Source organism: Mauremys reevesii, linkage group 3, assembly GCF_016161935.1.
Source record: "Mauremys reevesii isolate NIE-2019 linkage group 3, ASM1616193v1, whole genome shotgun sequence".
Classification (NCBI taxonomy): Eukaryota; Metazoa; Chordata; order Testudines; family Geoemydidae; genus Mauremys; species Mauremys reevesii.
The window spans coordinates 100,877,397-100,888,665 of NC_052625.1; the positions used below are offsets into that span (position 1 = coordinate 100,877,397).

An 11,269-nucleotide genomic window follows, 5' to 3' on the forward strand; every position below is an offset into this window, starting at 1 on the left:
AAAAGCCATGTAGAGTTGCACCTTGCAAAGGGAATTAAAACCAATAGTAAAAGGATCTATAGCCATATAAATAAGAAGAAAAACAAAGAAGAAGTAGGACAGCTAAACACTGAGGATGGAGTGGAGGTTAAGGATAATCTAGGCATGGCCCAATATCTAAACAAATACTTTGCCTCAGTCTTTAATGAAGCGCTTAGGGATAATGGTAGGATGACAAATGGGAATGAGGATATGGAGGTAGATATTACCACATCCGAGGTAGAAGCCAAACTCGAACAGCTTAAAGGGATTAAATCAGGGGGCGCAGATAATCTTCATCCAAGAATATTAAAGGAACTGGCACATGAAATTGCAAGCTCATTCTCAAGAATTTTTAATGAATCGGTAAACTCAGGGGTTGTACTGTACGACTGGAGAATTGCTAACATTTTTTCCCTTTTTTAAAAAAGGGAAAAAAGTGATCCGAGTAACTATAGGCCTGTTAGTTTGACATCTGTAGTATGCAAGGTCTTGGAAAAAATTTTGAAGGAGAAAGTAGTGAAGGACATTGAGGTCAACGGTAATTGGAATAAAATACAACATGGTTTTACAAAAGGTAGATCGTGCCAAATAAACCTGATCTCCTTCTTTGAGAAGGTAACAGATTTTTTTAGACAAAGGAAACGCAGTGGATCTAATTTACCTCAATTTTAGTAAGGCATTTGATATGGTTCCACATGGGGAATAAGCAGCTAAATTGGAAAAGATGGGGATCGATATGAAAATTGAAAGGTGGATAAGGAACTGGTTAAAGGGGAGTCTACAAAGGGTCATACTGAAAGGTGAACTGTCAGGCTGGAAGGAGGTTACTAGTGGAGTTCCTCAGGGATCGGTTTTGGGACCATTCTTACTTAATCTTTTTATTACTGACCTTGGCACAAAAAGTGGAAATGTGCTAATAAAGTTGGCAGATGACACAAAGCTGGGAAGTATCGTTAACACAGAGAAGGACCGGGATATACAGGAAAATCTGGATGACCTTGTAAACTGGAGTAATAGTAATAGGAAGAAATTTAATAGTGAAAAGTGCAAGGTCATGCATTTAGGGATTAATAACAAGAATTTTGGTTATAAATTGGGGACACATCAGTTGAAAGTAACAGAGGAGGAGAAGGACCACGGAGTATTGGTTGATCACAGGAATGACTGACTATGAGCCGCCAATGTGATATGGCCGTTAAAAAAGCTATTGCGGTTTTAGGATGCATCAGGCGAGGTATTTCCAGTAAAGCTAAGGAGGTGTTAGTACCGTTATATAAGGCACTGGTGAGACCTCATCTGGAATGCTGTGTGCAGTTCTGGTCTCCCATGTTTAAGAAGGATGAATTCAAACTGGAACAGGTACAGAGAAGGGCTACTAGGATCATCCGAGGAATGGAAAACCTGTCTTATGAAAGGAGACTCAAAGAGCTTGGCTTGTTTAGCCTAACCAAAAGAAGGCTGAGGGGAGATATGATTGCTCTTTATAAATATATCAGAGGGATAAATATCAGGGAGGGAGAGGAATTATTTAAGATTAGTACCAATGTGGACACAAGAACAAATGGATATCAACTGGACATTAGGAAGTTTAGACTTGAAATTAGACGAAGGTTTCTAACCATTAGAGGAGTGAAGAACTGGAATAGCCTTCCAAGCAGAGTAGTGGGGGCAAAAGACATATCTGGCTTCAAGACTAAGCTTGATAAGTTTATGGAGGGGATGGTATGATGGGGATAGCCTAATTTTGGCAATTAATTGATCTTTGATTATTAGCAGGTAAATATGCCCAATGGTCTGTGATGGGATGTCAGATGGGATGGGATCTGAATTACTACAGAGAATTCTTTCCTGGGTGCTGGCTGGTGAGTCTTGCCCACATGCTCAGGGTTCAACTGATCGCCATATTTGGGGTCGGGAAGGAATTTTCCTCTAGGGTAGATTGGCAGAGGCCCTGGAGGTTTTTCGCCTTCCTCTGCAGCATGGGTCACTTGCATCATGGGTCACTTGCATCACTTGCATCATGGGTCACTTGCTGGAGGATTCTCTGCACCTTGAGGTCTTTAAACCACAATTTGAGGACTTCAATAACTCAGACATAGGTTAGAGGATTGTTACAGGAGTGGGTGGGTGAGATTCTGTGGCATGCATTGTGCAGGAGGTCAGGCTAGATTACCAGCATGGTCCCTTCTGACCTTAAGTTTATATTAGCCTCAGAAGAAGAGCTGAAAGAATTCTAGCTAAACACAAAGTCTGCACACTTTCAACGGACAACCATTTTATTTTCATGTTTAGCTCTCACTACTAGCATATATCCACTAAATAAAACAGTTTTTGTTTACCTGAAAAATCTATGCCTGAGAATTTGCCTTTCAGCAAATCAAAGGAGCACAATTTATTATTTTTTCTTCTGTTTTTTTATTTGTGACCAGAAAAATCTTCCAAACACAGAGGTATTTATAAAGTAGGTACAGCTGTGAGATGTTTCAATTTTGTATATTAATATTTAACATGACTAAAAATGTAATATTTTTAGATTGGATACATCGGGATAGTTGAAATATGTTAGTGCTTAACACCTTTAAGAACATCCTGGCCCTTTCCTTCCCTGAAAACACAGATACAAGGTTACCTACATATTTGTGTTTAGGTTGTCAAATCTATCTTTATGGATATACTTTTGACTATTTAAAAACACAGCAGCCAGGAAACAAAACTAATGCACCACTGACACAGTAGAGCACTGATCCAAATAAACTTACTATATTAATTTTTCCTTATTTTACATTAATGAATTTTAAAACCCAATTTTCATAATTGTGCATTGGAATATATTACCAGTGACAGGCAGATCACTTGAGAAGAAATTTACAAACATGCTCGAAGGATTTCCTTTGCTAGTTGCATACCATATGCCTCTGATAAACCGTCAAAGTTATTTAAGAAAAATGTTTATCATGATCCCACCACAAGACATATCAAAACATTAATTACAACAAGAGACAGTTACTAAAAAGAACAACTTCTTTATGGAATTCTCAAAGAAGGATCACTGATATTTGTACTAGCTTTTTAAAAATTGTATTTTATGCATATTATGGAAATCTTATGTAAAGTACCAAATAGATAAGACTGTTATTCTTTAACTGTGGTTTTTATTAAAAAAAAAACAAAAAAACAAACCACAAAACTCCTTTAATTTCCCTACAGTACATCACAATTTAATTACTGTCGAACCAATCAAAACTTCTATTCATCTACTGCCTTGCTTTGTTGAAGGACAGAGTGATAATATTTTAATCAATGGAGAACACTGATCTATGGGACTGTTTTTCATTCAGAGTAAGTAGATGCATTTCTAAAATGCAAACTGCAGAGGGTCATTAAACTCATGTAATTACTTGTTACATCATACATTTAGGTCATCGTCAATTTACATGTAAAATGCTTTTGATCTTTCAAAAACAAACAATAATAAAGTTGCCTTTTAGATATTCACATGTGTACTGTAATCTGAATGATGTCAACAAAATACTGGTTCAAGTTTACAGTTTGAAAATATACTAATGTAAATTATTTGGTATTGGTTGAATTTTTTTATCCTACACTGCCAAACTAACCAAGCAAAATTTTTCATTTACCATAATTTCTGTTCATTTTCAGCACAGCATTTGCATATGTAAAATGAAAAAGGGACTAAGTACTTAAAGTTAAGGAGCTAAACAGTAGTTACTGGATAGGAGTAATGGGATTATTCCCAAATTCATTGCAATAAAAACTTTACACCCCACATGACACAGTAAAAAGGTTTTTATATACTGACACAGCAAAAACATGATTTAACATGCAAATTAACCTTCATGAACAGTTAGTCTAAGCAGCTGCTTTTAATGTAGAAGTCTGGCTTCCCCAGCACTAACTAGTAAAACTGTACTTAGTGTCTTTGTGCACAATGTACAAATATTTTAAACATATTTACTACATACATATAGACTTTAAAATGTGTGTGCGCATACACGCGTATTATATACACATACACCTGTACATATACATATGTAGAAAGTATTGTTTATTTAAATTCCAATCATCATCATTTGGGATACTTATGAGTAATATAAGTGGTAAAGTATCATGCAGGAATCATTTGCTGCAACAGGAAAAGAGACTGAAGTCTCAAAAGTCTCCATCAATCTTTTATTTAGAATATGAGGCAGCTATAAGTCCTCATAAAAGGGTAAATTCATCTCAATGAAAACCAATTCATTTGATAGACAGGACAAAATCTGAAATCTAAACTTAAGTATAACAAGGGTTCATCAGAGTTAACTAAAGGGCAGAAATTTTGACAGGGTGTTTGTTTGTTTGTTAAATAAAGACAGTGGTTGAAGATATTGGCTCAGTTCAACCTATAGTTACATTAGTTTATTTCTAAGCCTTCTTGCCAGTTAGTGTGCTGCTATAAAGTTCTATCAAATTATCCAACTAAACAATTCTATTCTTGAGACATCAAGAATTCTGCATGGTCTGAAATACCATGTTTGCAGCAGAAGAATTTTTATAAAATAAATGGGTAAGTTTTCCTTTTATGGAGTAGAAGGGAATATCTGCCTTAGAAACAGAATTTTTGAGTCTTGAGATGTGTGCATAGCCTCTAGGCTAGGTTTTGGAACCAGTGCAATAGACAACTATCTTGACTGACATCCTGATGAAGCAGTTATGTATGATCAACGTTGAGAGAAAACTGAGGAAGTGGAGATTGGACACAAAAGGGACTATGAAGGTGACTTATTGTTTTCTGCACTTTGCCTAAAAAGGAAACTAAGATGGGAAAATTCACCAGATTCAATTTGACTCAGCTTAAACTTCAAAAAGTTGGACTACATTTGGAAACTGTAGATTCATGTTTATACACAGACTTATTATGCTTCAGTGAATTTACTGTGGACTCTTTACAGTATTTTATAGGAAACCTGATTCAAGAGCGTTAAGGGCATTTTTATTTCTTGGCACTAGTTGAGATCCTTGGGATATCTAGCACTTTAAATGATAGAAGTATAATATGTTAAGTAAACTAAATATAAACTTCTTATATTCTCAGATTTGCTACGAAAGGTATTAATCTACAGACCCTTCAATGAGAAGCTCAGAATCTTTGACAATCTGGCCACTTTGATTAACGTATCTGAAAATGAATTTAGGTGATTAACTTTACGGACAGAATTTTCAAACTTGGATGCCAAGTCTGTTATTTACTTTCAAGACCCTCGCAATCTTAGCAGGAGATAAAAAATACCAAACACCACCACAAAAACCTTCCTTACCTAAAATACGAGACTTCAGTATGACTGAAGTTTTACCTGTATATAAGTCACTACATTAAATCCATGGTGATGTAAAACCTCCAATTGCAGAACTGACCTCAGTAACAAAAAAATAAAGTATACTGTTTATAAAAAAAGATTCAAACACCAGACAAACTGTACATTCCGTCGTCCAAACAGGAAAGAGCTTCAAAATTAGTATTTAGTAAGCAAGTGTTTAATAAGCAAGAGAATCAAATTGTCTCATCTCCTGCCAATTTAGCACTGGTGTGGACAGCATGAAACTTGCGCTGTTCAGGGCAGGGGGGCACGAAATGGGCAACATAAGTTAGATTAACTTAAGCGGTAGTGTAGACCTGCACATCGCCATTAAGTTTTCCTTCTTCTCTCTAACACCAGTACTAGCATACTCATCTGACAAATGGATAAACTACTACAGAGGACGAGTAGATTGCTCAAGACTGCACAGTCAATTAGCAGAAGAGACGGGATTCAAACTCAGGAATCCTGATTTTCAGTTTTCTAGCAACACTGCTTCCTCTCAAATATGGGAAAGGGTCAGGAAGGAAAGAACAGATTAAACCCTTCACCATTGCAGGCTGGATTGCCATTCACAATGCACACTACTAGAAATGGCTGTAACAGTTCCAATGCCAAGTTAATTTTCTTTGGGATTCTCCTGTATTTTGAACCAAGAGGCTAGCCAAAAATTCAGGGTCTTGCTGGTTGTTCCAGTTAAGAGGAGAAAGTAATGATGAAATAGGTACCTTTAATGCAATCTTATTTACAAATAATGTACAAAGTCCTGCTCCCCCTAAACCCAGAAGGAATCAAAACAATAGGATATTGTTTCTTTGCTTACAACCCCGAACATTTTTTAGGTTGCACCAGACCCAAAAGCACCCTCTCTGTTTCTCACATACCACTTGTCCAGCCGGATTCCAACTTCCTTCTCTGTCTGTTTCTGTGTACTTCTCTGTCTGAAAGAAAATCAACGAGCCCTTGAAGCATGTCTATTATTTCGGTGGAATTTACTGGCTGATACAGACCATGCCCATTTTGTTCTAATGAGGAACTCACCACTCTGAATTTTCCACCCTCAACTTCTACTGCAATATTCTCAGTTGCAGGGGTCAGCCATGCTGAAATCATGTCCAACCTTGAATAGTCCTTAGAGATAACTTTGGGCTTGGTCCTGGGGCCCAACTGTATCCTATACAGAATTTCGTTTATTGTGTCAGTACTGTATAGGGTCCCTCCAAAAGGTTTACATAGCTTTGGACTCCTCCCCTTCTTGCTTCCAGGATTTTTAAACCAGACCAGGTCCCCTCTTTAAAAAGTTTCCCCATATGACCTTTTCATCTTACCAGAAGCTATAATTAAATTCTCTTTAGCAAAGGTGTGAGCTTTTCCAGTTTTGACTTGTAGGGTTTCTACATAGTCCAAATTCCTTTATTCCTCTCCAGGATCTCCATACAAGAGGCTGCTGCTGTCCTTAGTGCAAGCCCAGACATGAGGAATGCTGGGTATATGTGGTACTCTCACTGACTGCTAGTCTATGAACCAGTGGTTCTCAACAAGGAGTGTGTACACCCCTGGGGGTACACAGAGGTCTTCTGGAGGTACATCAACTCATGTAAAACTAGGCAAATATTTAGAACAGACTACAGAAAAAGAACTAGCCAAGACAGTATGTACTAAAATTTCATACAGACAATGACTTGTTTATACACACTATACATTGACATGTAAGTACAATATTTATATTCCAATTGATATGTTTTATAATTGGATGGTAAAAATTAGAAAGTAAGCAATTTTTCAGTAATAGTGTGCTGTGCCACTTCTGTATTTTTAGGTCTGATTTGGTAAGCAAGTAGTTTTTAAGTGAGATGAAACTTGGGGCTACACAAGACAAATTAGACTTCTGAAAGGGGTACAGTAGTCTCGAAAGGTTGAGACCCACTGCTATAAACTGTCAAAAGGAATGAGATATTCTGTTACCAGTCCACTTGGTGCCGTTCTATAAAAAGGCAGTGAGCTGAACCCCACCATCCCATTAGACTATGGACGAGCTGGGGTACTGCATGTTTTGTGAATCCCTGCTGAAACACTTTGGACCCTAAGTTTCACAGAGATCAAAAGGAGAAACTCAGTTGGGACCCCAACTGGATGACAAATTCATTCACTAGGATGGCTGCCACTGTCACAGTGCCTTGATTTCTTACTGGGTAAACTTCAGCTCATTTTGTGAAATAGTCAATAGCTACCACAAAATATTGATTACTAGCCTGTCTCATGCAAAGGCCCAAGCATATAAACAGCAATGTACTCCACTGGTGCCCCCACAAAATATTGTTTCAGAAAGGCTCTCCCAGTTTTAGGAGAACCCTTCTTTGAAATGTGAGCATCAATTTTCCTGCACCAGTTTTTTACATCCTGCCTGCATTTTACCCAATAGAAAACCTCTCAGCTTGGCTAAGATTTTTGCAACCCCAAAGTGTTCTACAGATTTCAAATAGCCACCTCAGAACTTCCTCATCACCTGATGCTTTTTTTTCCCCCCATCTCCTATACAATATTTCATCTTTTAACTTCAGGTTTTCCCACTGTGACCAGAAAAAGCATGTATTTTGGTCTTGTGAAGGGATACTGCATTTCAGAATGGCTGCATTTGTCAAAGGATTTTCCCACCACATACTATTCTTATATCAAGATACTCTAGAGCACCTTAAAGCTTTCCAAACAGAGTCTACTTCTACAACACCAGGAACATTTTCACTTCTGCAAACTGTGGGAAGAAGGCAAACGCTTTTTCTTTAGCAATGAATTCCTTGCTCTCCTGGCACTGTTTGCAATTAGATCCCCAACAAAGCATCAGCACTATCATGTCTGTGCACAAGGTCCAGACTAACACGGCTACCCCTCTGATACACATCTGTGCACAGACATGTGTGCAATTGTGAAATCATAGTACTGCAAGTTTTCCCACCACCTGGGAAGTTGCCTTTCAGGACACCCTGAATCTAAAGAGCCATTGCAGGGACCTTACACTTTCTTGCATACAAATAGTGATGAAAATATTCTACAGATTTAACCACTGACAGGAGTTCCTTTCAGGTACTGCAAGAATTTCTCTCAGGAAAAGTTAGACATTTGATGTAATAAGCCATCTTCTCCAGTCTTTTGTGTTCTTGTGTCAATACTGACCCCAAATGAAAGCATTAACATCTTAGTCCAATATCAAAAGCATTTTGAAACATGGATAGGCAAAGAGAGGAGCAGTCACAAGAGTCTTTCAACTCTGAAAATGCCTCTTCGCACTCTGCTGACCACTGAAATAGTTTCCCTTTCTTAACCAACTTATGCAGTAGTTCTACAGCACTGGAAAACACACCAATAAATCTTCTGCAACAGGAGCAGAGTTCTACAAAACTCTACATATCTATAAATGTCCAGGGAGTCAGCCAATCTGTACAACTTCAATTTTAATTTTTATCAGTCGAAATTCCTTCCACACTAATTGTGTGCTCAAGATAAATTACTCCATTTTGAAACAATTCACATTTGGAGGTTCAATTTCAGACTGAAGACATTCCGTTTACCACAGACCATTTGTCAATCAACACATGTTCAAGGAAAGATATGCAGCAAGATATAATATACATATAACAAACAAGCTGAAAGAGGCATGCCATGTAATACTTTCTCCAGTTGTCTGTCAAAAGTGGCGGTGCATTGCACAAACAAAACAATCACTTCAAGTTGTCACAGGTCTTGTCCTGCTGTGAGAGTAGTTTTAAGATCCAATGTGGATCAGTCTTTTAAAGTGACTCCACATAGAATCTGGTGCTGCCATCAAAAAAGCCTTTTTCTTCTTTACTTTTCCCTGATGGAAGGACTTTTTTCCCCCCCAGTATAAAACACAGATTAAAAATTAAAATAAATAAATAAAATCACTACACACGTAGGGATCAGCAACCTTTGGCATGTGGCCCGCCAGGGTAAGCACTGTGCCCCTCTCCCCCCAGCAGCAGCAGGAGTTTGGATGTGCAAGGGGTCTCAGGGCTCAGGCACGGGAGGGGGTGAGGGCTCTAGGTGGTGCTTACTAGTAGCAGAAACAGCCCTCTGGGCGCTGCCTCCACCCCCTCCCCAAAACCTGCGTTGCCGCTGGGCCACCCACCCCCCTCCAGCATCCGTGCCCCCCCCCCAAGATTTAGTCAGAGGTAAATAGTACAAGTCATGGACAGGTCACAGGACGTGAATTTTTGAGATCGTTTGCTGTTCATCAATCTGTTCTTTAAAACATATTACATACACTTACACACTATACTTTTTAATATATACATATGCAGGTGACTATGACCCAATTCTTACCTTTCTCTGTTAAATTTGAGTGAATGAAGTATAGCAGGTCTCTTCTGACGCAAATTCCATAGGTGTAAGGTGTCATCAGCCAAGGCACTCACAAGAGCTCCCTTGAGAAAAAGGACCATTCAGATGTTCATCTACATTTAAAGTTTATACTGTCTTTCACTTGTGTAATATTTACTTTCCACAGACTTGTTTACCAATATCAATGTGAAGAAATTTTATAGCAAGACCATGATTCAAACTGAAAAGTGCTATAGCAAATTTATACTACTACTTAAAGGAACAGCTTCAATTTTAAAAAATTACTTTTGGGGTAAATGTAATAAGAACATTAATAAAACATAGAAATGAGTACCAGTTTTATTTATTGAGAAGGTACATATTTTAAGCTACTGGATCACATTAAATACAATATGTAATGTGTATTTCACCACAGAAAAAAATGCCTAATTCTGAAACAAGTCACATATTGCTTTGTGAAGCTTTTGGGGAATATTCCTGATGGAGTATTCAGAAAAATATTTACCACTTCTTTTTAGAAAACTAGTTTTTTGATATCCCTTATAACAGTTAGTGATGTTACATCAATGTATTAAGAAAACAGTAGTTTGTTTCATAAAATCCCAGAACTACTGTATCACGTTTTATGAATATTCTTGAAACTAACAAAATTTATAAATTAAAGTGTTTTTTTAAACTAACAGTTCAGTCTGAAAATGCTCACACTTACTAACTCTTACAAATGACACCTCAGAGTACATTATTTAAGAAAGACTACAGGAAAACAAATTTTTATTTTTCCACCTTGTTTACTTCTCGCATATGACAGCATTTTTGTTAGTTTCCTCTGTTTGAACTAAGCAACAGGAGAGAACAAAAACAATAATTAAAACTCAGAATTGTGAAGCCACAAAAATTGGCCAGAGCAGGATTTTTCTGGAGCAGGTGTAGATAGGTCATTTAAAAGAAATTAATTTATCTTTCATTTTAATGGTGTCCTTTTAGATTCCACATGTGTAGCTACTCAATTCACAATGTTTTTAATAAAGGTCACACTAAATAGCTTCGGCAATGTTTAGAAAGAGAGACGGTGAGTGAGGTAATCTCTTTTACTGGACCAACTTCTGTTGGTAAAAGAGACAAGTTTTCGAGCTTATCCATTCTGCAATGTTTGACCATAGTTTTTCTTAGAAAAACTAAGAACACTATTATCTTTACTGTGATAAAGTACCCCAAAGAGAAAATTACTTTAGTAATAATTTATTTTTGGACATCTGTATTTTTTTCTTGGACGAGAGCAAGAAAAAAGTTAACATTCATTGTCCTTATATTATTACTACTCGTTAAATATATGAAACAGTAATTCATATTCTTATTTGTATTGAATGCTTTAAAACACAGAATTTATATCATATATTTAAGGCTTTTTAATTATAGTAAAAATTAAACTCTTTACTAACCTCATTCATCAGGAACTGGAGCTGGATTACTGCAGTTTCAGCATCATGTTGGCAGTAGCATTCAACTCCTGGCCGACCAAAACTGACAATGCTATT

At 37.2% G+C, this 11,269-nt stretch overlaps 1 protein-coding gene across 14 annotated transcripts in view; it reads right to left on the reverse strand.

Annotated features, from left to right (window-relative positions):
* The window catches only part of STXBP5 (syntaxin binding protein 5), a 193,745-nt gene that overhangs the window by 140,153 nt on the left and 42,323 nt on the right, over positions 1-11,269 (reverse strand). For 10 of the 14 annotated variants that reach the window (XM_039529651.1, XM_039529652.1, XM_039529656.1 and 7 more), the window contains 3 exons: positions 11,174-11,255; positions 9,717-9,817; positions 6,263-6,319 (listed from right to left, as the gene is read on the reverse strand). In XM_039529651.1, the coding sequence (XP_039385585.1) occupies positions 6,263-6,319; positions 9,717-9,817; positions 11,174-11,255 (240 nt within the window). The remainder of the gene's footprint in view (positions 1-6,262; positions 6,320-9,716; positions 9,818-11,173; positions 11,256-11,269) is intronic. The other 4 variants (XM_039529647.1, XM_039529655.1, XM_039529646.1 and 1 more) reach the window with 1 other exon arrangement.